The sequence below is a fragment of the Heloderma suspectum genome, chromosome 14 (genome assembly GCF_057233095.1).
Source record: "Heloderma suspectum isolate Gila_16-S chromosome 14, 16-S_ref, whole genome shotgun sequence".
Classification (NCBI taxonomy): domain Eukaryota; kingdom Metazoa; phylum Chordata; class Lepidosauria; order Squamata; family Helodermatidae; genus Heloderma; species Heloderma suspectum.
Genome location: NC_139471.1, coordinates 24483501 through 24509538, shown reverse-complemented (window position 1 = coordinate 24509538; position 26038 = coordinate 24483501). Strand labels below are relative to the sequence as shown.

Genomic DNA, 26038 nt, shown 5'->3' with positions numbered 1-26038 from the left:
AATGTGACATGTCAACAGGTAGCTAGTCCTCACAATCTGCCCATGTGAGCTCCTTTTTGCCTCCTAGCTGGGCCACCATTCTTTGTCCAGGCAGTCTTTGTCAACAGCTGCAGGAGCCCCAGCACAAGCGAGTGTGACTTTGTCTGTGACTGTTGGGATTGCTCCGATGAAAACCAGTGTGGTAAGTTCTCTCCCTCTTCCTGTCCCTCGGGGTGGCAAGATCAAGGCCTCTGGTGCTGGGGGAGGGAGGTCTAAACTTATCCAAAGAGCCCGGAAGCTGGATCAGAACAACGGCCCCTGGAGCCAGCGTCCTGTTCCTCTGCAGTGGGCAGCCAGATGCCTTTGAGCGACGGGGTGGTCTCCCCCGGGTTGACCCCAGCATCTAGTAGTCAGAGGTCGGCTGCTTCTGCAGGCGGAGATTCCGCTGGGCTATTACGGCTAATAAGCCCACTGACAGACGAGGGTCTCGGGGGCGCCTTTCTGGGTCGGATTGGAGGGCTGCCCTCTTTCCCCCAGGCAGGCCTGAAGGGGGTGGCTCTCTCCTCAGTCGTCCCCCAGCTTCTAGTCCACGGAGCTGGCCTGAGCGTGGCGGTTCCGTCCTGCTGCTGTAGCCAGCTCCCGCCGACTTGTTACTTCTCCATCCGTACTTCTTCCAAATGCCCTCGTGAGAACATCAGAACGGCATTGCAAACCGAAGGTCCGTCGCACCCAGAATCCCGACTCCGACAGCGGCCAGACAAATGCTCCCTGGAAGCGCGGAAGCACCCCTCCCCTCTGTTTGGCTCTGGCAGGCTGGTCTGCAGGAAGGGTCCCCCTTCCCGGATCTGCTCCCTGCACCCACGCAGCCTTCTCCGTGCCTGGATTGCCGACCATAGCAACTGGTGGATTGGAGGGGAGGGGTTCCTGTTGGGAGCTCCCTTCCTGGCAGAGGCGCTCCTGGGTTGGGGGCTCAGGGCGGGGCTCCTGCCTGGGCGCTGGGCTGGGGGTGTGGTGGGAGCTTCCGTCTACTCAGCTCCCCATTCTGCAGCTGAAACACAGATATAAACCTTTTCACCTTCACCTGTAAAGTGGACGACCCTGGGCCGTGCGGCCATAATCGTACTCTCCCCCTCTCCTCACCTCGCCTCCCCGCAGGGAAACGCACCTCCACGCCCATCCCACCGTGTGCACACAAGTGACTGTGATCAGACCTGTGCTTTATTGTCTCCGGACATGGGCATAAATCGTGCACGCAAACTGCACATCAATGTCGTGACAAGGGCTGCAAATGCCCTTTTTAAAAAACAAGGCGTCCCGAATTGAACAAACCAAGTGAGATGTAGGAGACGGCCCTCGTTTGGGGCTGGCCCTGTGAAACGGTGTCCGGTCTTGTCAGTTGACGCTTCTTCCTCGGTTTCCCTCAGGTTATCAAAAGGAATCCATGGCTCTGGGAACTCCGTTTGCTTGCGACTTTGAAGGCAGCACATGTGGCTGGGAGGATGTGAGCCCCACGGCCTATCGGTGGGCCCCAGCCCAGGCCAGCATCTCCACGTGGGGGATGGAGCCCCCGTTTGACCATACGCTGGGCACCGATTTGGGTAACCGGTTCGGGGGGGGGGGGGGCTCTGCAGGTCACACCCAAGGATGCTTTGATGACTGCCTTGTGCTCAGGGAGAATCACAATGGTCCTTTTATTAAAATAAAATCAAGATTCTAGTCCTTAGGGCCCAGTGGCTGATGGAACCTCAGAAACCAAGGAGTCAGCAAAGTAAGGCTGACTCTGATTTGGGGGGGTGCCCCTCTCCATGCCTCCTGGACGTTTCCCTGATTGTAGCCCCCTCATCCCCTACCAGTGAATGGAGCAAAGGTACCTTTCCCCTGGAGTATGGAAAAGGGGGCTCGATTAGGAATATAAATGTTAAAATTGTGGAGGGGAAAGTTGTGGGACAGGGGGTCTTTCATGAAATCTGCAAGATTCAACACTTGCCACTCCCCCTCCCCCATTTTAGCCAAATCATGGTCCCCCTTGTAACCTTCTGAAACAGCAGCTAGGGGGCCATTACAAAAGGTTTGTGTGTCAGGTCCCCTCTTGGCCCACTGTAATTAAGGCACTGGGGAATACCTCCAGGAGGGGGATGTCCCAAGGGTTGGGGGGGGGATCATTGTCCCATTCTGCCCCCCCCCTTCCTGAATGTCCTGATCTGAAACCTCTTCCATGCTCTATGCAGGTGTGTGGAATGGCAGGGTGTGTGAGGAAGAGGGCTGTAAGAAGACGCAGGGGTGGGGGCCAAACTCCTTTGTACCCGGGGCAATAAAAAAGCTTGAGCCAGCCCTGAAAAAAATAGACATCTCCAGCTGTGCCTCGGATTGCAAGTGGGGGCGCGGAGTAGCGGGCATCGTGTCTGTGTGCCCCACTGGGAGGCCCCTGACCACCTCCTTTGGCATTCCCACAGGCTGGTACCTGACCACCTCAAAGCAGAGAGTCAAGCCATCCGCTACAGCCCGGCTCAGATCCCCGTTCATGAGGGATGCGGCTGCGACCTGCGAGATCCGGGCTTGGTATCACCTCTGGGGACCAGGTAGGTGAGCAGCTGAGCGGATGGAGTGGGCAGAAGCCAGCAACCATCAGGGGGATCAAATCCCACACCCACCCGATGGCTTTCCCCCTAGACAGAGGCTGCAGGCAATGTGTGACATGCAGCAGAGGATGCCTTTGGTAATCCAAGTGGTCTAGGCTGAACTATTCATTTGTTTGGCAGGGCTGCAGTTCTGTAGCACTTCCCAGCAGGCAGAACATCAACAGATGATGCAAAGCTGCTAAGCGAGGGAGCCCCCAGCTCAAATCCCGCTTTTGCCATGCATTTACTAGGTGGCATGAGCTGAGCCTCCACTTCCCAGCCTCAGTCTTCCCAATCTGCAATATGGGAACAATATTCCTGGCCTATACAGCAGGGTTGTAAGGATGATTACTACTCCCACCACTGACACAAGTCTAGCCAAATGTGCCTTGCTTTATGCACCATCACGCCAGTCGTCCTGCCACCAGCCCTTTCATGTGGGGCCGTATTATCTGAGAGATGGTTTGAGTGCTCAGAGAAACGACGTATATGCTAATTAATTAAATATAAAATGATGATATTGTCTTTGATTTCCCCCCTCACATGGTGTTGCAGTGGCTGAGAGCTTCACCTGTTGAATTTCTGCCTGTGGTACAGATATAAAAGATGCAAGGTCCCTGAAAGGGGGGGTTAGAGATTCAACGAGGCTGATAGGAGCTGTGGGGGTGGGAGACAATATCCACTGTGCACGCAGACGGCTGCCTCGCTCCCGTTGGGTCCCATGCACAGCTGCTTAAAAGGTAAATTCTTGGGAAGCCTGAGTGCAGGACGTCTCCTGGGTCGTGTCTAGTTTTGCTCTGAGTGGTGGTGAGACGTTGCTCCTGGCGGATAGCCACATGGTGTCTGAAGCTCGGGGCGGAGGGGCAGCAAATATTCCTCCTGTCCGCCCCGCTCCAAATAGTGTCCCTGACGGTTGGGGCATTTGAGGCCGACTGTCCCCCGAACGGCCGCAGATCCTGGTTTCCCCGTGAATGCAGGCCTCAACGAGACCCGCCAGCCGGCCCTGACGCTGGAGCTGCGCCAGGGGAGCGCCATCGTGACGCTGTGGCGGAGCCCCCCCAGCAGCGCCCACCCGTGGCGGGAGCTGGTGGCCTACACGGGCCGGGTCCGCGGGGCCTTCCAGGTACGCGGCCGCGAAGAGCGCCGCCGCTCTGTGGCGGAGGCTCCCCCCTGTCTCGGGCGGTCCAGGTTCCCCGTCCGTGGGAGAGCAGCGCGCGGCTGGGGCCGGGCTGCCCAGCCGGGGTCCGTCCGGCGCCCCTGCCTGGCCCCGTCGACGGGCGCCGCGCCGCCCCGCCCCGCCCGCGGGACGCTCGCGGAGCCGCTCTCTGGGCGGCCGGAGGTGCGGCGCGCCGCCCGCGAGTCACCCGCAGCTCTCCCGCGCCTTCGCAGGTGACGTTCTCCTCGGTCCGGGACGCCTCGGAGACGGCGCAGCTGGCGCTGGACGACGTGGAGTTCCGCAACTGCGGCCTCCCGCGTAAGGCAGCTCGCGCGGCGCGCTCCCTTCCGCCGCGGCTGCGGAGCCGTCGGGCCGGGGCCGGGGCCGGGGCCGGGGGAGGAGGGCCTTCCCCAGCCTCTGTGGAGGCAACGCCTGGGGGCCGGTGGGCTTTATTGCCCCCTCGAGCCCCCGTGGCCGCGCCCGCCGCTGGACGTGCTGCTGCTGCGGCGACGGCGGCGGCCAGCACTGTGGCAGGTTTCCATCGACGCGCGCCGTCGGGGCGCAGGCGCCGCGTGCACAAGCCCGTTGCGCGCCCGAGGCTTCTGGCCCCGAAGGCAGCAGCAGGGGGAGAGGCGGGCCCGCAGAGGCGGCTGCGGGGGTGCGTGTCACACATGGGCGGGGTGCGCCCCCCCCCCCGCTCTGTGGCATCAGCCTCCGTGCAGACCCCTTTCCCCTCTCCTCCGATTTCCCTTCTTCGTGTGCTGGCCCGCAGAAACCATAGTTTGCCATGAGACCCAAACTGGGAGGACTGTGGTTTGAGGTGGGTGTGCGGTTCTGATTGAGAGAGACCTTGGCTTGCACAAACCCATGATATAGGGAGCTGCCATGCCCTCGAGGCAGCTGGCTCAGTCCGTTTCCTCTGACTGGCAGCGACTCTCCAAATTCTCTGATGGAAAGAGGCTGGCCCTGTCCTTGCTACTTGAGATCCTCTTATTAGGAGATGTTAAGGGTTGAACATGGAACCTTCTGCATGCAAAGAAGGTGTCCTAGCCCAGAGCTGTGCCCCTTCACCTACGAATAAAGTAAGGTTCCAGTCCTGATGGTTCTGAATAAAGGGCTGAATTAAATAGGGACATCGGAAGCTGCCTTATACTGCATCAGGCCCTTGGTCCATCCAGCCCAGTATCGTTGCCACCAACTGGTTGCAGCAGCTTTCCAGGGCTTCAGGCAGGGTTCTTTCCTCACCCTACCTGGAGATGCTGCTGGGGATTGAACCTGAGACCTGCATGCAAAGCAGGGGCTCACCCATGGAGTTATGGCCCTTTCCCTTCTTCGTACAATTTTTAATCCTGATTGGAAATAGAAGCAAGTCAACAGCCCCTAAACACTCTAGGCCACTTTGCCTCTCAGGTGAGTTTTTGATTCACCCCTTGATAGTATAAACAAATCGGGGAACTACCACGGGCAAGAGGTTATTATTGTGGGAAACAGACTTGTAAATAAGTCAGGAGCCCCTAGCTATCTGGGGGCTCTTTCAGCTTGCTTGAGCCTTGGATTAAACTAGGGGCAAACAGATTCCTGCCGGAGGGGGCCCCCAGAGATCCTAGGGCATGGGCCTCTTCAAGATGAAGCCACGCGCAAGGGTGCTTCCAGATGGAGGGCTCCTGACAGTACTGATGCAAGGCAGTTGTGCAGCTGTGCCATCTCTCCCTCCTTAATGGGTTTTATGTGGTAAGAAAAAGAAGATGGAGGCAGTGATGAGAAAACACGGGCGGGTTACAAATGGAAGGCTATGAACCCCCATGAAATTCTGTGAAAGAGGCAGGGTGGGGTGTAAGAAAAGCCCCGTCAGGCACCTGGAGTAGGTGTGGTGAGCACTGTGGGATGGACAAACTTCTCCTTGCTGATGCTCTCTGCCCAACCTTCAATGCACTCCTCTTTTATTTACCCACCATTCTTCTCACCCCTGGGTGTTCAGGTCATAAGAACATAGGAAGAGCCCTGATGAGGCTGGGTCAGAACAAGGGCCCGCCTAGCCCAGCTTTCTGTTCACACAGTGGCCAACCCAGCTGCCCACCAGGGAAACTGCAAGCAGGACACGAGCGCAACAGCACCCTCCGCCCATGTTCCCCAGCAAGTGGTGCACATAGGCTCACTGCCTCTGCACATAGCCATCAAGACTAGTAGCCATGGATAGTCTTCTCCAGGAATTTGTCTAGCCCCCTTTTAAAGCCATCCAAATTGGTGGCCATCACTACATCCTGAGGTAGTAAATTCCATAGCTTAACTCTATGCTGTGTGAGGAAGGACTTCCTGTTTTCTGTCCTGAATCTCCCACCAATCAGCTTCATGGCATGACCCTGTTGGGTTCTAGCATTATGAGAATGGGCAAAAAAATCTCCCCATCCACATCCTCCACACCAGGCATAATTTAGTAGACCTCCACCATGTCTCCCCTTAGCCTCCTTTTTTCCAAGCTAAGCAATCCCTGCTGTTGTAACCTTCCCTCACAGGGGAGATGCTCCAGCCCCTGGATCATTTGAGTTGCCCTTTTCTGCACTTTTTCCAGCTCTACAAGATCCTTGTGTAGGTCCAGGGCCGAGAACTGTACACAGGATTCTAAGTGTGGTCGCACCATAGATATCCATAAGAGGAGTAAATTCTTGGCACAAAGATGATCGGGGGACTGGAAACAAAGCCCTGTGAAGAGAGACTGAAAGAACTGGGCATGTTTAGCCTTGAGAAGAGAAGACTGAGGGGAGATAGGATAGTGCTCTTCAAGGACTTGAAAGGCTGTCCCAGAGAGGAAGGCCAGGATCTCTTCTTGATCATCCCAGAGTGCAGGACACGGAATCATGGGCTCAAGTGACAGGAAGCCGGATTCCGGCTGAACATCAGGAGAAATGTCCTGACTGTTAGAGCAATACGACAATGGAACCAGTTACCTAGGGAGGCGGTGGGCTCTCCCACACTGGAGGCATTCAAGACGAGGCTGGACAGCTGCCTGTCAGGAATGCTCTGACTTGGATTCCTGCACTGAGCAGGGGGTTGGACTCGATGACCTTGTAGGCCCTTCCAACCCTACTATTCTATGATTCTATGGCCATTTTAACAGGTCCCCAGACTTGTGGCCCAGATGAGCACCAGTGTGAACAAGGTGGCTGCATAGCCCAGGACCGGCTGTGTGATGGTACCGAAGACTGCAGGGATGGCAAAGATGAAAAGGAAACGGAGTGCCGTGAGTGTCCATGGCAGGTGCTGGGGCCTCTGGCCAACTCTCCCCGCTGACCATTTGTGGCATAGATGGGGCAGTGTCTCGGGGCTGACAGTTGGAGGAACGTGGCAGGGATGGATAGTCCACCAACAGTTCAGTTGCTCAGGCTGAGGACCCAGGCCAGAGTCAGTGGTTCCGTAGGCTCAGGTGGCCCTCTGTTGGCCTCCTGGAGTCACCTGACCCCTCACGAGTTGGTGGCTGCAGTGCCATCCTCTGGCCATCCGCTGTGGCAGCGCTGACGTGCCCTGGAGTGCAGCCCAGCAGAACCCAGGAATGGTGGCGCTGGGGCAGCTCTAGGCGCTCCATGAGGCTCGAGGTATCTGACTGCTCCTCTAAGAATGTAACACGTTGGAATCCAGTGTGCAAGTCGTGGGAGCAAAGGCAGGAGGCCCTCAATGAAATCCACAGTCCCCACACGCTGACTCCCAACAGCTTTAGCCAAATCATTGCCTCTGCCACGAATTCAGCTGAAACTTTAGCTGATTAATCTTTGGTTTAAAAGCTTGCAGGCAGCCCTGATGGTTTCCCACCTAGCTTTTTTTTAGGGATGGGACGGCTCTCGTTTTCATGGTTCCAGCACCACCATGTCTCTCCCTTCCTGCAGACTCATTCAGCCTCTGTGACTTTGAGAAAGGCTGGTGTGGGTGGAATGTGGAGCCCAACAAGACCCTTTCTTGGGCAAGGAACTCCAGTCTCCAGGTGGCCCCATCTCGTGCTTGGCCCACGCGGGATCACAGCACCAACAGCCGGGAAGGTGGGTTTAGTTTAGAAGATGCCATGAAATTCTTTTTTCTCTCTGCGCTGGGCAGTTCAGTCCCTGCAGCTCAGCCCTAGAATTTGTTTCTGATGTCCAGATTCTTCCTTGAAACACAGGAATGAATGTGGAAAGGAGGTGCCTCTGGGCACGTGCGGAATTGTTTCTGTTCATCACTGTGTAAACGTAACCAGTCCCCTGCTCCCACACTAGCGATTGGGTGGCTTTCAGGTGGCATAGTGTGGTTTGTAGGTGGCTCTGTTCAGAAATTAATCACTGCTGAACTCCTTTAAAGTAAACAGGTTATCATTTTTTAAATGTTCCTCCCCAATTTTTGTTTTTTAAAAAGCTCAACACGCTGCAAGTAGAAAACTAGCGCTTCAAGGAAAAAGGGACAGACTCTCTGCTCTGCTCATTTTCTGCTTGCGTGGAGTTTGTGTTTTTATTTACATATAGGGAATCATTCCTGTGATTCCCTTCTCTGACCACAGTCTAAAGTGGTACAGTCCTTTCTACCACATCAGGACTCTACTGCCTCATTCTGCTGCATGTATAACTCCTGCTTTTTAAAGGCTGTGTTAAGTTTACGTGTGCAGCCCTACAAGGGGGAACCGGCTGCTCTTTGGGGGACTTAGAAAGGGAACTCGCTTTCTTTATCTTGTAAAAGACGTGCCAGAGACTTCAAGCCCACATTGTCACTCTGTGTCCCTCTACATTGGATTTGGTAACCTGGAGACCTCTTGCCCCCCCTCAGCAGTCATGTCCCTTGTCAAGACAGAATGTCCTGTTCAAGATCCTCAGCCACCCTAGAGATAAAAAGATTACTAAATGCACAATAAGTTGTAAATATTAACCATGTCATTGAACAAGACTTTTGTGAAAAGGACATGACTGTGATCTGGGTTTGACTATCAATTCCTTGGGAGCGGAGAGAAGATAGAGCTCAGTTCTTCCCCCAATACGTCCCCCACCCTCAATAATTGATCTTCTCTTGGCAAAGCCTGCTTTTAGTAATTTATGGGGTGGGTCTCTTCCAGCATCCCAGCATTGAATGGAGGATTTTTCAAAGATGTGGTACAGTCCTCACACAGGGACTGTACCACTTCACACACAGGAGCTGTAGGTTTGAAAGTGCTCTGGTGTGAAAATGACTCCCTGCGTGACCTCCCTTTCAGATGATGTTATGGATTTGTTTGTTTTTTCATCACCCGGGGAATGATTTTCAGACAAGCTATACTCCTCCCATTTAAAATCTGGTAGTGCAGTCCCAGAGTGAGGACTGTACCACCTTAAATCAACACATTTGAATCTGCCCCCAACCTGAAAACACTTCATTCTCTGTCAATTGCAAGATTCTCTGTAAGAGGAGAAGCTGTAGCTACCTGGACAATTGGGAGATTCATACTACACCTGTGTACCTTTTGTTTTTTGTTTTAAAAGGCCATTGGTTGACCTGCTGTGATGTCATGAGAGGGGAAGGGTCAGTCACAGACCGCTGAAAAATGAATGTAATTGCTATGAAGGAAGTAGAGTTGGTTAGATTGGAAAAACCCTCTCTTGGGGGTGCTAAAAAAGAAAAAGGGACTGTTGGCTGCGAGGTCACTGGAAAAATGGGGGAAGGGGTGAGAATCTGGGAATGGGGGCTGACGAGGAAATAGCTGAGTGAGCTCCAAGGAGATGAAGGATCTGGAAGAGCCTCACACGGAACCCCAGGAAGCGAGGATCTGCGTGCTGCTGCTCTTCAGAAGGGGCTCGAGGTTTCCGATATGGGCTCAGATTTCACAAACCAAACAGTCAGGGTCTGACTTGGGAGAGGTCTGGTTCTTCTGTTCCTTTGGGGGCAAAGTTGCCCTAGCCAGGCTCCTCCTCACCTCCCCTGGCGCCGCTTGATCCCCACAGGCTCCTTTGTCTACGTCAGCAGCGTCCCCTCCCGTGGCCTGCAGCAGGGAAATGCCTGGCTGATCAGCCCCACCCTGACAGCGAACGGCTCCTGCCAGGTGAGTGGCTGCTGTCGCCTGCTCTCCAGGATGCCCCCCCCCATCTGCCAGGCTCCCCATTTCTTTGGGCAGCGTGGCTTCCGGCAGCTGCTTCCCCTGCAGGCTTTCGTGCTTCGAGCCTTCAGGGCGTCCTCTCTCCTCCATTGAGTTGCGTGCCACAGAGCCCCGGTGCACGGTGGGCTGGGGGAGCAGGCCGTGCGGTGCACACGGAGTGGGGAATGTTCTCAGAAGCCCTGGCCAGGTCTCTTGGGCCCAGGAGTGCAGTGGTCCGCTCTGAATGCAGGTGCGCCGTCTTGACAAACCCCGTTGCCACGCCCCCGAGGGGGTTCCAAAATTACAGGCAGCAGCCTTGATCCATATCCATACATCAGCGTTGGTTGATTTATGAAGCAGTGTTCATCTCCACCAGGAGCTTTGGCAAAGTTCCTTGCCCGTTCCAGCCCAAGCCAGCCCAAAATACTTTGCATTAGAACCAGGAACAATATATTGTTGCTGGGAAAATTCATTTCCCACCCAGCTGTTTTGAGAGTTCCAGCTAAGCTCAGAGGGATCTGGGAAGTCTGGAGTGGGGGTGGCACGTGATGCCTATGTCCCTGCCAATCAAAACGTCCCGGTGCTTCGACCCTGTGAGCCCTGCCTCCAATGCAACACTTGGCCCTCACTGCTGCCCCGTGAGAACCGGGCATGCCTCAAAACACACCCAGCGCTCTCCTGTGGTGGCATGTTGCAGGCGGGGATTGTGGGAAGGGGCCCTAGCGCAGTGGCAGAACCCTGCCAGAAGGTCCGAGGCCCAAGCCCTGATATCTTCAGCCAGAAAAGGGACCTTGGATTTCCACTGGCATTCGGCATAGAGAATTCTGGGCTTGCGGGGCTGCTGGGACCCAGGCTGTGCCATAGCTTTGTTTGCAGGGACAGGCAAGGTGTCTTTCAGCCATGGCTACCCTGCTAGTGAGGGACCCTTGATGAGCTTTCAGCAGGGGGTTCATCTGTTCATTTATTTTAAAACATTTCTGTCTGGCTGTTCGACGACAAGGCTGTTCATCCCAGAGTGCAGGACACGGAATAATGGGCTCAAGTTACAGGAAGCCAGATTCCGGCTGAACATCAGGAAAAACTTCCTGACTGTTAGAGCAATGTGACAATGGAACCAATTACCTGGGGAGGTGGTGGGCTCTCCCACGCTGGAGGCGTTCAAGACGAGGCTGGACAGCCCTCTGTCAGGGATGCTCTGACTTGGATTCCTGCACTGAGCAGGGGGTTGGACTCGATGGCCTTGTAGGCCCCTTCCAGCCCTACTATTCTATGATTGTATGAAGGCTGCTGCCAACAATGGAGGACGATATGCCAGCTGTCTCAAACATGGCACCCTTCAGATGTGTTGGGACTACAGCTGTGCAGGCTGGTGAGTCTGAAACCTCTGCAGGGCGCTGTAAGGCCCCAGGCCTGTAAGCAGGCTAATAGTAGTTTAGAGAGGCTAAGAGATCCATAATGCTCTCTGCTTTGGTTCATTATTAGTTGCAATTTCCTTGCAGGTGGGCCCCTTGGCTTGTAAGATGAGTCAAAGGTCGATATGGCTGCCTCAGCACATTCCAGGCTAAGGAGCTCTGGTACCGTTTATCTTATCAGAGTCTCGGATGTGCCTGAGAAGCTATGTTTACCTTAAAGCTACACGTGGCTGTGCTGGGAAAGTTGTCGATGAACCCTAATTAACTCTTGCTCCTGTCATACTGCCTCACTGCTATGCCTGGATATCATATGTGATATAAAACCCATTGTGAACTACAGCTCTTTGTTCAGAGAAGCTGTCTAATCCAACCATTGGGTATGCCTGTGCGCCGTAAATACTCAATAAAGTCTCCTTGTAAGTAAACCTGGATCTGGCTCACCACTTTCTTGGTACCTCCAAATCTTGGCAGCCCACAGCCGGGGCATACAGGCGTGAGGTTGGAGACAGCTGCAATCTGCCATAAAATCATGACAGCAACTGGAAAACCCAATTTCAGTGGTGAGCACACTAAAGAGGAGGAGCAGCGGCGGCCCAGCCCACAGCAGCAGGCGAACTCGGCAGGCATTTCCACTCCATAGGTTTTAGTCATTGTGTCGTGAATTGCCTTGGGTCTTTTGTTGCAAATGCCCCGGGGTGGGGGTCCTTTTTCAGGGGAAGGTGACTACGGGATTCTAATAGCAGTAGCAGCAGTCATACATAAATAATAGCAACCATAATTCATAACGTTTTCCTTGCTCACCTGAATCCGGACGGAGTGGGAGGCAGCTGGGACTCCTGAGGGAGGGTTCCCACAGACACATTCGGAATGCCACATCTGGTGGGTTGTCTGAAGGCGTTGTGGGCAAGTGGTCCAGCAGCAGTGGAGGCTGGAGGCTCCGATGTCAGTGGGCGGTGAATCTGCTCCGGGTTTCAGTAGGACCTCTAGAGGAGCTCTTCAAGGTGCTTTGCTTTGCCCCTTGGATAGGCTCCTTTAGGGTTCTGACTGAAGCCAGGAGTGAATTCCCTGCCCTGCTGGCCTCGGTGTCTGCAGCCTCCCCTGTCCAGCAGCATCTCTGTCCCCTCGATCTCAGTCGTGTCATTCTTTTGCTCTTTGGTTGTCATTTCCCCCCGTCCAGCTGGTGCTGTACATCCACCTGTACGCCTCGCATGGCAACCGCCTGAATATCTACTACCGGACGAAAAACACCATGAAGCTCGTCCGGACCCGCGCTGGAGACTTGGCAGACTACTGGGTCCGTGAGAAAGTGGATTTCCAGGTGGAGGCAGTGAAGTTCCAGGTGGGCAAGGAATGGCTTGGTCAGCCTGGGAGGCCACAACCCTGGGCATGTGAAAAAAGGGGAAAGCCCAAGAAATGTGGGGGGCCGGGGTGGTGGTGGGGGCAGTGGATCCTGCAGCTCGCTTTCCATCAGCTGGCAGCGGCCACTCAGGTGCCGCAGGGAAGCTCCTGAGCAGGACGCAGCAACGGGAGCCCTTCCCGAAACATTGCTCTGCTTGCAGCACCTGAAGGCGCAGGAACTGTGCTGGGCAAAGCAAGATGGCAACCATAGCGGTGGGTTCGCTCGCCTGTGCTGATCAGGCCTTGTGTCTTTCTCTCAGATAGTCATCGAGGGGGTGATTGGAATGGGGCACAAAGGGAACATCGCTGTGGACGACCTCATCCTGTCTCCCGGCTGCTTGAAGGAAGACGGTAAGTAGAGAGAGGGGAAACCGAGGAAGCTGCCTGATACTGAGATGGACCTTGGGTCCATCTGGCCCAGTATCGTCAACACTGACTGGCAGCAGCAGCTCTCTGGGGTTCAGGCAGGCGTCCTTTCCAGCCCTACCTGCAGATGCTGCCAGGGAACAACCCCGGGGCCTTTTGCAGGCAAAGCAGGGGCTCTACCAATTGTCTTTCGCCTAAAAATAAAGTAAAATTCTAGTCCTCATGATTCTGAAGAAAAGGCTGAACTAAACAGGAACCTCGGCAGCTGCCTTATCCGGTGTCAGTCCCTTGGTCCATCTAGACCAGAATTGTCTACACTGACTGGCAGCTGCAGCTCTCCAGGGTCCAGGCAGGAGTTTTTCCAGCCCCAGCTGGAGATGCTGCCGGGGATCGAACCAGGGACCTTCTGCATGCAAAGCGGGGACTCTGCTACTACTGAGCTTATGGCCCTCCCCCCTAGAAAAGCGGGTGTCCTCTCCTCCCTGACGCAAACCACTTAATCGCATAGGATAGCCAAAATAGGCCCTCTCTGCTCCTCCAGATGGTCAGACGTTCCAAGGGCAGTGCTACTGAGAGCTGGGTCCCTTTACTTGAGAGAGCGCTGCTGGGGACTTCAGGTGTCTCAGTGAGTTACAAACATGCAGTTGGCATGTGAATGGGAACTCTCGTACAAGGCAGGTCCCCAGAGACCAACATGGGTGGTAGCCCTCTGAGGCTGCACCCCCAGTTTCCATTGGTTTAAGTCAGAAGCTCTCCACCCCCTTTATCTGCCCCCTCAGTGCTTACCTTCTGCACTGCCAACTCCTTGCATCTGATTCCTCTCTTGGTCGGAGGGGTATCTCCTTCCCCAAGCTCTGGCGGGTGTCTCATTCCAAATCACAGAGATCCCCAGCTATGAGGAGACCATCTCGTAACTATTAGAAATCCTCCTGTCCAAGGGATGGGCAGCCTGTAGCCCTAATACGACCTTCCTCGGGCCACTTCCTCCTGCAAAAGAGCAGAACAAGAGTTGCGGAATGCTCTCCAGAAAACTCCTCACAGCCAGCTTCCAGCCCAGACTTTGGAGAGGGGTGCCTCCTTTCTCTTCTTTTTCTTTTGGCCCCATTCAGGTGCACTTTCTCTTGGCCACAAGCCTGACCCACACCGCCCCTGCACCCAGGATCAGTTTGCATGCAACGACCACAAGCAGTGCATCGATGTGGAACTTGTCTGCAACTTTAAGGCCGACTGCACCGACCACTCTGACGAGTGGCATTGTGGTAAACGGACTGAGGGTGGCATGGCCAGGCCAGAGCAGGGAACTCTGGGGAAAGACTCGACCTGGGAGGCTTGTGTAGACTGTGCTCAGGGCTGTGTGTTAGCTGTGATTCCACGGGAGCACAGAAAAATGGAAGAAATGGTCTCCCCAGGGAAAGTTGCCCGGTGCCCGCTCTGATGCCTTTCAGGCACCAGGCAAATACGTTTCTATTTTCCAGGGCCTCTTAACTTCCCATTTTATCTGTGCTGGTTTTGTTTTCTTAAATCTCTTTGGGTAGTATTCAATGTTAAGCCTACTTAGAGTAGACCCATGGGGCCCATTTGCACATAATGGCGGCAAGTCCTGCGTGCCGCCATCATTTTGAAAATGCAACCTCCAATCGGCAGGATTGGAAGTTGCTCCATGATGTGTGAACAAAGACAGTATGGGTTCATCGTGGGTTAAACAACCCACAGTTAACCTAGCAACTAATTGTAGGTTAACTGCGGGTTGTTTGACCCACAGTGAACCCACAGTGTCCAGTTCGCACATCGCGGAGCAACATGATGGTGTATATTCAAAATAGCAGCGGCACGCAACCCTGGCTGATTAATTACCCCACGATTTGCCACCATTACATGTGAATTGGGTTGTTGAAATGAATAGGAAATTAGCCATGACTAACTTAAGTCCCATTCATTTCAGTGGGTCTACTCTAAGTAGCACTAATGCTGGATTCAACCCTTTTTATTGCGCATTCTCCTCTGCATATTATTTTTATCTGTAAGCTGCCCTGATAATATTTTTTTATTAGAGGATAGCATATAATATTTTTAAATAAACAAAAATAATACTAAATGCACAGAATATGGTCTTGAGTGCAAAATTCAGCTCCTTGGAATCTTATGGTTTGTTTTTAAAAGTGTCAAGCCCTTATGGAGGCAAAGAAATGCTTCAGAGTGTGTGGGCTACACCTGCTGAACGCTTAGATGCTAGCAAGCTGGCTGAATGTGATTGTGGTAGATTGAGAGACTCTTAAAATCAGGATACAAATATACAGCCATTTATGCAAATGTGCTTAAATCTGCACAACCTAATCGAGTTGCAGAATTTGACTTTCCTTGAGGCAATTTTTTAAAACACGTTTTTGGAATGTGCAGCACATCCAGCCCTGATTATTAAGTAGGGGCCCTCATTGAGAAGCTGAGTGGGAGGAGACTGAGGTGGGCAGGGTTGGGGGAAAGGGAGAGGGGAATCCCAGCTCTGGGTCTCCTCACAGCCAGTGGCTGAGATCCTCCTCCCCTTCTAGGAGAGACCACATTTGCCAGTGGCACCGGGGGATGGACAGACATCAGCGTGGGGCGGCTGCAGTGGGCGCTCCAAAATGCCAGCAACCGTCTGGATTCTGCTGGTAATTTACTTATTTATTTACTACATTTCTGCACCTCACATTAGCTGAAGCTCTCTGGGCAGTTTACAAGACGGGAGTGTTGTGCGTGGCAGGGGCTGCAGCATCTACAATGGGTTTGGGGGGAGTGAGAGGTATTTTGTCTGTGTGTGTGTTTTGCTTGGGTTTTGTCCAGTTTGCATGTGTTTCTCTGGGCATCAGCAGTTTGCCGTCTGTGAAATGAGTGTTTTGTTGTGCTTCGTGGGAGCAAATATGTGATTTGGCATTTGGGGCTCAGAGCCCCACACCTCTGCCTTGTACTCCGTTTCTTGGCCACGTGGCCTGTCTCTGAGCCCCATCCGTTTCCCTTTTGTGGAATGGATGTTGGGGTCCAAAACTGTGGCTTCAAAACAGTGGCTTTGGGTTTTGGAACTCACACCCCTGCCCCCTCTGCCTGGACTCAGGTTCATGGGAAATTTTGGCCTCACCACTTCTGCCTTCTGGGAAATGCATGTTTTGCCCACCATGGCAGCCATTTTGTGAGCGCACCCATGACACGCTCTTAAAATTCGAAATGTGCCCACTGGCCTAAAAGGTTTGGGGACCCCTGGTCTACTCTGCTTGGCAGCAAAGGCTCTCTAGATCTCCTGGGCAAGGAAGATCTTCCTGACTGCATGTTGACCAGACATGCCGGGACTGAAGCGGGGACCTTCCACCCGCAAAACTGGTGTTCCGCCACGGCTGTGAACCTCTCAGGCGACGGCCAAGCAGTGCTCTCCGGGGGACCTGACCAAGCCCTTCCTCTCCCCCTCATATCGTAAAAGCTTTTTTACGGGGGCTTTTTCGGTTCAGAAAGGAGTGGACCAAGAAAGAAACCAGGAATGGTGTGGAGAGAGAGCGGCAGAGGGAATCCCTCCTCCCTGATGAGCTCCCGATTCAGGAGCATGCAGTAACTCTCCTCGTTCCTTTCTTGAGCTGGCGGCAGCGAGCCACGGGGTGGCCGCGGGCTCTTCAGAGGGGATCGCGGGCTCCACGGCGGCGCAGAGGCCTGGCCACCGCTGCTGGGCAGGATGGCTCAGTGGAGCCTCTGTGGCCAGAGGCCGTTCACTGCAGCCTTCCCCAGATGGATGCCTTCCAGATGTGCTGGACTGCGACTCCCAGGATCTCCCGGCCGTTGCTGGGGAGCGAAAAGCAGTCGGGGGCGCGCGCGTTGCGGTTTTGCCCTGCTGGTGCGGGGGGAGCAAGGGAGCAGGCTCTGCAACCTGCGCACCACACGCCTCTCCTTGTCTCCCTCCCTCCTCAGGGGGCTTCTTCAGCCTGCGGGATGGCCCGGGGCAGATGCTGTCTCTGGCGAGGGCTGCCACTCCTGCCTTGGGCCCCTCCGGTTTGGCCTGTGCTCTGGAGATGAACTTCACCATCGGCCCTCAAGGTAGCCCTGGTGCCTCTCCAAGGGCGGCTCTCCTTGCCAGCACACCATCACTGGGCTGCCTCCGGGCCGGCTGGCGGTGCATGCAGGAGCTGGCGGGGATGGGGGTGGGCGGGGGCTCCCCCCAGTGCTGCGGATGCATTTTCATTGGCTGTGGCGGGGGACTGGAGCAGTGCACTGGAAGGGCTGCCCTCTTTTCCCAGGGTTCCTGGCGCTTGCTGTCGCCGATGAGAGCCTGGGGACCCGCCGGTGGATGTGGTATGAACTGGGAAATGGGACGGCGGCCTGGACACGGGTGAGGCTGCCTCTCGGCGCAAGAGCAAGGCCCTTCCAGGTAGGCTGTTGTCCAGCTGGAAGGCCACAAATGCGCAAAGTGAGGTCGTCTAGCCTGGGGCTTGCAGAAGACGGAACACTCTGCTTCCATCTCCGCTCCCCCTGCATCCCATCTGTCCGGGTCAGCGCTTGCTCAGGTTGCACAGCACTGGCTGTGGACTAGAAACCTGAGTTGCCCTTCAAAGGGGAAAGCGACTGCAGGGGTTTAGTAAGCCGCAGCTTGAGCTGCACAGCATTTCCGAGCCCCGGCTGCTGTCCTGGGCCTGGGTGCAGGCGAGGAGGAGCGAAGTAACTGTGAGTGGCTGGCAGGGGAGGGGAGCAAGCCTTGCAAGGAAATGGGGCCGGAGGGGAGGGGTTGGCAGTGAGGGCTCAGCTGCTGGGCGGGGAAGAGCCCTCCTGGACCTGGCCTGGGATCCATCCAGCCCAGTGTCCTGCGTCCAGAGCAGCTGGGCAGGTACTTTTCGGAAGCCCTGAAGCAGCAGCTGTTCCCTGTTCCCTTTTTGGGAATGGCAGCTTTACTTACAGCTGCTTAACAGGCAGAAACTGAACAGGTGCAGTTCTCCCCCCCCCCAAACTCTGCAACTCTATGCCAGGAATGAATGGCGTTGCTGCTGGATTCTTGCCCTGAAGCTGTTTGGGAGCGGAGAGCGACCTCTTCTTTCTCTGTCCCAAGCTTGAGCTGCTGGCCATGGCAGACCTCGAAGGCCCCGGGGCTGCCCCCCTCCTCGCCATCAGCGAAGTCGCCTTTGTGGACTGCAATGCCAATGCCTCCCTTGCGAAACCGTCAGGTACACCCTGTTGACTGTTTCCATTCTCGGCTCAGAGCATCTTGCGTACTGGATCATGTCGTTTGATCCGCAGTGGGCTGGAGTGGATGGTCTGTGCCTTTTTGGCAGTAGGATTTATTTAACTATTTAATTACATTTATATCCTGCCTTTTCCCCAAGGCTGGCTGGGAAATGCTAGCAATTCTAGGACTTTTTTTCTGTCTAAACATGCATAGGATTGTAGGACTTTTTTCTGTCTGAACACACATAGGATTGTAGGACTTTTTTCTGTCTAAACATGCATAGAATTGCGCCCTGAATCAATACAGACAGGATATAAATGTGTCTCCTCCTGCCACTGGGGCCACTACATCGAGTGGTGGCCTGACATAGGGCCTTTGCCATTATGGTGGCCCAACTTGGAATGCTCTTGTCCAAGTGGTATGTCTGGTGTCCATTTTACTAACTTTTTGGTGCCAGGCTAAAACCATTTGTTTCCCTGGGTGCTTATGAGCAGTTAGTTGCATTGAACAGGACTGGATCTATTGTTAAGTATTTGTTTTCTCTGCAATGGGTTTATTGGTTTTGTTAGAGGATTAGTTTTTTGGATTTTATTTTTTGCTGTTTTCAGTATTGTTACATGCCCTGGGGTGGGATATAAATAGAACGAACTAAACCAACCAGCCAACCAATCCAGCCTACCTCCCTGCATCCCAGGCCAGCCGCATTTCAATCCCCCGCTTCCCCAGAGAGTGGCGATCTGAGAAATGATCAGGAGCATCCACAGGTTTGTCTTTGTACACGTTCTCTCCCTGCTCCCTTCCCTGCTGCTCATAGGGTTGTCCTGCAATTTCGAGAGGGACTGGTGCGAGTGGTTCATGGAGCAGAATGACGGCTTTGAGTGGGAGAGACACGTGAGCGGAGGCTGGGGCGTGGACCACACCACGGGCACAGGTAGCGCAACCTGGGGCAGAGCTTCCACGCGTGGCCTTCCTTCTGTGTTTTGAGCAAAACTCCCAAGTGTGGGGCCTGACCCTGCGAGGCCTGAAGCAGAGCTCAGTGTGTCAGTTTTGACTTTTGAAGCGCTTGACAGCTTGAAGCCAGAGTAGCCATGGCCCTGCCTGTCTCCACGTGGGTGATCATCTCCAGGGCCCCCCGCCAGGTGAGGGCTACTAGAATCATAGAATAGTAGAATCATAGAAGGGCTTTACCAGAGAAGGGGTCTTCCGGTGGTGGCACCTGGCTGGGGAATGCTCTCCCCAGGGAGTATCCCCTGATGCCTCCCTCGAGGTCCTTGTGATGCCAGGCGGAAGTCTTATCTTTCTGAACTTCGAGGCTGCTATCGTCCCTGGGACCACTGGAGAGGCAGAACTCCGGCCTTGGAGGAGGAGATCCAATCTCTGCTGTGTCCTCCCTGCCCCATGGATTTATCCATGGCCCTTCCCTCCAACACTGGGGGTGGGGAGGATGGGCAGACCGGGGCATGGGTGGAGCAGAGGAAGCCCTGGATACAGAGCATCCAAGCCCCTCCTGGCTCTCCAGCACGCCCCCAATGGCGGGGGGGGGGGATTTAGATTATCCCAAGAATTGGTGCAAATGTTTTCCTCCCATTGCTTGCAACTTGGGGTGTGTTTTTTAAGAAACCCCAGGAAGAAAAGAGCACCAAGGTCCCTCCTCCCGCCCCTCTTCTGGCCGGTAGGAGATGCTGGTGCCTCCGAGTGCTCCAAGGAGGCGATGGGGCCGCCCGGCCCATCCGTCATGGTGGTCAGTTCCGATCTGCACCTTGTGATCGGTGTTACTTTTCTTAGGGTTGCTTTGATATTTTTGTGGTGTGTATTCTTGGGCTGCATATCAGGGTCTGTGCGTTTTCCATATTTTACGTTTTGCTCTCCGCACTTTGTCACCGGCCCGGGCAATTCCTTTGGAGCTGGGCTGGAGCTCTGCAACACGGTTCAGTCTTCGATGGGTGTGAAATGTCGTTCCTGCTCCAGAAGTCCTTGGAACGTCAGATCTGCCTTATCCTGAGTCAGACCGCGGCTCTGTGTAGTGCAGCATTGTCTACGCCTGTTGTGGTTTGGGGGCTGGACTGGCCCCCGCCCAGGCTGATGGACTGGATGATGTCAAGAGGACCCAGGACACCACTGCTGCCCTGCCCTTGGTCGCCCCCACCCTCCGCATGGGGAAAGCAGCTCTGCCGGGGAGGTGGCTCTTTCCCACACTGCTCACACCCCAAGTGGGGCATGAGCGGCATGGGAAGGGGCGCCCCCAGAAGAGGGTGGGGAATCCCCTTTTGACCTCTGGTCAGAGCTAGCGGAGGCGTCCCCCGGCGCCCCTCGCCCTCCTGTCAGGGGCCGGAGGTCAGGGGAGATTCCTCTCCCCAGGCCAAGGGGGGAGGGGCCAGCAGAGGGTGCCCAGCCCTCCACGGGCCGGGCGGGGCAGCTCTGTGGGCCGGACTCCACCAGCTGGCGGTGGCTCTCCAGGCTTTCGGGCAGGGAAGGGCTTCCCCCAGTCCCACCTGGAGGTGCTGGGGACCGAACCCAGAGCCGGGGGAGCTGAACCCAGATTCAAATCAAGCACACTTCTTGCCCAAACAGGGTCCTTCCTGTCTGTGGATCCTTCCGCCCCCGGAGCCCAAGGCCTGAGCGCGCGACTCATCTCTTCGCCCCAAGTGGCTGCTGCCAACACCTCCTGCCTCTCCTTCTGGTATCGCTTGGACGGCCCCCAGATTGGTGAGATGGCCGCTCTTCCCGGGTGGGCGGGTGGGCGGCACCTGGCCTGTGCTGTTCAAGCGGGTTTTTCCTGTATGCTGCCCTGAGGGCTGAATGATGCAGGGCGGGATACAGGTGTTTTGAATGCAGGCATGGATGTCGTGGGCCGCCCTGTGCCGGCTGGCCATTGGGATCCTTGCAGAGCCAGCTGGGCGAGGACCCTCTGCACTGAGCCCCTGCATGCGGTGGGGGCGGGTGGCTCGGATGTCAGTGGGGCAGTGAATGTGCCCTGGGCTTTGTCCGGAGCACCTTGGAGAGCCCTATCAGAGTTCTGACTGGTTCTGACTGAAACCTGGAGAAGATTCCCTGCCCCACTGATGTCGGCGCCACCAGGGCAGTGATGGAGCCAGCCCATAACAGGTGGGCCGGGCTGAGCGTCTTCCACAGTCCCATGACTGCACGGCGTGTGCTTGGACCCTAATCTCATAGGCAGAATTCCTCATCCTGAAAATGCACGATAGCTGAGAACAGGACTTCCTTAGTCAGGGGCCTTCTGTCTCTGAACAGCAGATACTGGGTGACAAACCCTATGGGAGGCTGAGAGCCTTGCTGGACCAGATCAAAAGCCTGGCCATGGATTTCTCCCGCTGCCTTTTAAGCCATTTAATCTGGTGGCCTTCACCACATCTTGTGGCTGTGAATTCCATAGGTTAAGGATGTGCTGCGCAAAGAAATACTTCACTCGTGCCTCCATGCTCTGGGCCTTGTGAGCTTTCTAGCAGCATCATACTGGGCAGTGTCAAAACAGAGCTATGAACTAGATGGCAGTTCTTAATTCTTATGCCTCACTTTCCAGGTAGGGACAGGTGAGAAAGTTCAGTTTGCATTTCAAGGCGTACTTACCAAATTCACACTTTTCGAACTTAAACACGAGCTGGAATGGCGGTGAGACCTTCAAATCTGTGTGCTTTCCTGAAGACTGCGATGCAGTTTGCAAAAGAAGTGTACAAAAAACACAAATGTTTGTTAAAATGCACAGAAAAATGCATACGTTTGAAATGGTGTATATGAAAAATACATCTGTTTGGGGAAATAGACACAAAAATACTTGATTCAGTGGAAAAATCACTTGTGAAAAATGGGCACATTTGAAAAACGTGCACAAGACATATAAATTTCTGTGTGGACCCAAGCAAACAAACTGCAATCCAGCGTGGAAATGAGATGTAACAAATTTAACAGTGGCAAAATGAGTCCTTGAGCGAAATCCCGCTTGATCCATTTGCCTGCCCATTGAAAGAGAGGAGGGGGCAACCAGCTCCAACGCTGACCAATTTACTTTTCTTCTGATGAGAATCTCCACTGCCTGCCAATGCCTATTAAATTTACAGAGAAAAATGGTGTGACTTCAGCACCTCTTTGCCATAATCTGCACCCCTGCTTAAGAACATTTCCCCCATTTTATTTTATTTTATTTTATTTGTACCCTGACCGCCAGCTACGTTTGGCTCCCACAGCGCCTCACTAAAATTCACCCCCTCGCTGGCACAATGGCCTTACCCCTCTCCTGTTTTGCAGGCACCTTAAACCTCCTTGTGAAGTATTCTGGGGAACCCGAGCAGGTGCTTTGGACCAGGGCGGGGAGCCAAGGCGCTGTTTGGCATCAGGGATTCTCCACCATCTCCCACCAGCCTGGCCAGAATTACCAGGTGAGGAGACCTGTGGACCTGGTGGTAAAGCAGCAGCTCTGTGTACAGAAGGTCTCAGGTTCAATCCCCAGCAGCATCTCTAGCTAAGAAAAAGATCCACTGATGAGGGGAAGTCCCTTCTCAGACTTAGTTTCTGGGCAGCAATTGCTGCTGGTTGATGTTGGACTGGATGGACAAAATAGTCTGGCCTAGGTTCCAGTGTTTCTCTGTTGCTTTGTCAGCCAGGCAGCTGTGTTGCAACCAAGGCCGCGATGGAGGCAGTAAACTTGGTTTTATTGGGTGGTCTAGAAATGCACTAACTAACTAAGGGCACAATCCTCTGCGTGTTAGACAGAAAATAGTCCTGCAACTCCAAGCATTCCCCAACCAGCTTAACTAACTAACAGGGTGGTGGGGAGGGGAGAGGCAGGGCTGAGTATACCCCCCACGCCCACTTGAATAGCTCCATGATGCAGACTCAGAATTTAGTCTTAAATGCCAAATTCAGCATCCAGGAGGGTTGGGGGTGGGCGGGAGGGAGAGATGTGATTCATTTATTAAAATATTTATATCCTACCTTCCCACAAAACACTGAAGATGGCTTACAGGAGAACCCGATTTGAAACTGTGTCATCAATAGAAACTGAAAATAATACCAGGCTTTTAATAAAGAGCAGCCAAAAATTTAAATTCCTTGGGCTGCCTGAAATGGGGTGGCAACGTGTCCTTTATTTATTCATGTTTATCTGTTTATTACATTTCTAATCCACCCAATAACCAATGTTGTCTGGGCGGATTACAAACAGTTAAAAGACTAAAATACTATAGAAGCAGTAAAAAATATAGAATATGGTATAAATATTTTAAAGAACAAAATACAATATAGTGCAAAAAAACTGACAGCACAGGAATCTATAAAACAGTCATAAAAATTCAGAACTAGATCTCCAAAATGCCTTGGAGAAAAGAAAGGTCTGTGCCTGGTGCCCCAAAGATAACAATGTAGGCTCCAGGTGAACCTCTTTGGGGAGTTCATTCCATAAGTGGGGTGCCACCACTGAGAAGGCCCTCTCTCTGGTAGCCACCCATCCTGGCTCCTTCGGCAGGGGCACCTGGAGGAGGGCCTCCAAAGATGACCTCAGGGCCTGGGCAGTTGCACATGGGAGGAGACGTCCCTGGACATATGCTGGACCCAAGCCATTCACAGAGGACCGTTCTCCATTGGAAGGCATCCTCTGTAGAAGGGCTGTCTAGTCCAGGTCCAAGGTAAAGGTAAAGACAAGCAGGAGATGGAGAGCAGGTGGGGCCTTGGCGCTGCCCCTCCACATGTTGCACCTAAGGAGATAGCAGTGAACAGATGCCCAGTTCACCTGGCCACAGTCTGTGTATTATGTTTCTGTTTACATGTGATCGCTTATTTCTAGGTTTACAGCTCTTCAGAGATAAATTAGCGTATGCTGTTTTTGTGCAGAACTGTATCCTCTTCTTTTGGAGAGGCATAAATGCCTGAAATTTTAGCTCTAAATCAGTCCAAAGGCTTTCCTGAAAACCCAGCTTTGGGCAGTAGGTCAGAATGCCTGCAGCGGGGAAGACATCTTGATCGCTTTGGGGGAGAGAGCTCTTTGGGGTGCTGTGGTGGAAAGGCCCTGCCATGTGGCTTTATGGGCCATATTTCAGACGGCCAAGGGTGTGTATGTGAGGGAGAGTGGCTGTCCACAGGGCCTCAGTTGTCGAATGAAGCATATGGTCAGATCCTTGTGGAAGGAGGCAGTCTTTAAAATATCCTGGTCTTGGGCCATTTAGAGCCTTAGAATCTCAGCATCCATGAAAAACAAATAAATTGCAAGCCACTCAAGCTTCGAGCCCTTATGATTGTGTAGATTGATTGATTGTTTGATTACATGGCTATACCGCCCAATAGCCGAAGCTCTAGTTGAAGCTGAAAATGGGTAACATTTTCTTGTAACAATCAGAAACCAGCAATGCACTGACTGGGCTTCAGGCGAGGCCCCAGGGCATTGTGTCTCTCCTTGCCCACCCTGTGACTAGCAGAATAAATAACCCTGCTTCTTCTGTGCCCCAAAAGAAGCACAGTATGATCCAAACCGATGAAGCAAACCCAGGTAGATTTGCATAGATCTGAACAGTTCTCTCCCTGCACACCCCCAGCCCCCCAACAGTGTACAAGGGTGAGAAGCTATGCAGAGCACTGAAGTCCTTGGATGTCTTGCACCGAACATCATCCATCTGTTCTCCAGCTTTTCTTTGCACCAGGAGAGCTAGAAACAGGAATTTGAAGGGAGGAAACGGAATGCTGAATCCCACAATCAGTAGCATATTCTGTGCTTGTACATAGTCTGCCTTCCCCAACCTGGTGCCCTCCAGGTGTGTTGGAGTACAACTCCTAGCATCCCCAGCCAGCTTGTTGGGAGTTGTAGTCCAAGACATCTGGAGAGCACCAGGTTGGGGAAGGCGGGCGTGCATCCTCTGGTGTGGTGAAGAGGCCCTTTTGTCACCTGCTCTGCATCTCCCGAAGGTGGTCTTTGAGGCTCTCCGGGACGGCTTCCTGGGTGCGATGGCTCTGGATGACATTGGCGGGAGGCCTGGCGCTTGTGGAGCGCAGAAGCGCTGCTCCTTTGAGACCGATGACTGTGGCTTTTTGGCTAGCGAGCCACAAGCCTGGGTATGGCAGGATGGTGCGGGACACCAGGGCCCGCTGACGGACCACACCCGAGGCACGCCTGAAGGTACTGCACGGCAGCGAGCCTCTCTCTCGCCTTCGTGCTGCGCTTTTAAAAGTCTTTTAAACTGCTGCTTGTTTGCTTTCTAATATGTGCCATGCCGCACCTTAAAGTCATCTTCTCTGTTTGTAGCTGCTCAGTTACTGATCTCTTTTAAATGCTGGATTTGGGGTGCTGCTTTTAAAGTAACACTTTAATGTGTGTTGTCATTTTTTTAATCATTCCTTCATTGCTTTCATTTTCATTGTGTATGTCACCCTCAGAGCTTCAGCTATAGGGTGACTCGTGGATGATGATAATTCCTTGGTAAAGGCCAGATCAGCTCTGCTGCATCAGCCCAAAGTGGTTCCATCCAGTCCAGTCTCTTTCAGCCCAAGGGTCCAAATGCCATTTTGGGGGCAGCATTCCTGTGGTGGGTGAGGCCAAAGGCAAAGTGGGGGGCAAAAATGCCCATACCTTGTAGCTCACAGCTATTCCAGCCAGCATCTCAGCCTTCGCAGAGGCATCTCGACCTTTTACAATGGGGGAAAAACTGCACAGGAGCTGGGAAACCACCAAACAGGTTCGTGGAGAGAGGAAGGGGGCCGGGGCCACTACATGTTTTGGACTCCAGTCCCCATCAGCCTGAGCCAGCATGGCCAATGGGAAGGGAAGATGGGAGTTGTATTCAAAACCATCTGGAGTGCCAAAAGGTTCCCTGTGCTGAAACTAACCCTGCATATGGCAGCTATTTGGCCCCTGCTGGAGCTTCCTCTTGGCTCTTT

The 26038-nt window shown here is 53.9% G+C and overlaps 1 protein-coding gene across 1 annotated transcript in view; it reads left to right on the top strand.

The window, feature by feature from the left end:
• Positions 1–26038, top strand: part of MAMDC4 (MAM domain containing 4) — a 44877-nt gene that overhangs the window by 804 nt on the left and 18035 nt on the right. The window contains exons 2-20 of the mRNA XM_084821250.1: positions 68–181; positions 1404–1577; positions 2433–2558; positions 3575–3720; positions 3987–4071; positions 6869–6991; positions 7632–7781; positions 9681–9778; positions 12401–12562; positions 12882–12972; positions 14097–14246; positions 15534–15635; positions 16915–17040; positions 17241–17371; positions 18044–18158; positions 18975–19091; positions 20732–20866; positions 22424–22554; positions 25070–25280. Coding sequence (XP_084677376.1) covers positions 68–181; positions 1404–1577; positions 2433–2558; positions 3575–3720; positions 3987–4071; positions 6869–6991; positions 7632–7781; positions 9681–9778; positions 12401–12562; positions 12882–12972; positions 14097–14246; positions 15534–15635; positions 16915–17040; positions 17241–17371; positions 18044–18158; positions 18975–19091; positions 20732–20866; positions 22424–22554; positions 25070–25280 — 2487 coding nt within the window. The remainder of the gene's footprint in view (positions 1–67; positions 182–1403; positions 1578–2432; positions 2559–3574; positions 3721–3986; positions 4072–6868; positions 6992–7631; positions 7782–9680; positions 9779–12400; positions 12563–12881; positions 12973–14096; positions 14247–15533; positions 15636–16914; positions 17041–17240; positions 17372–18043; positions 18159–18974; positions 19092–20731; positions 20867–22423; positions 22555–25069; positions 25281–26038) is intronic.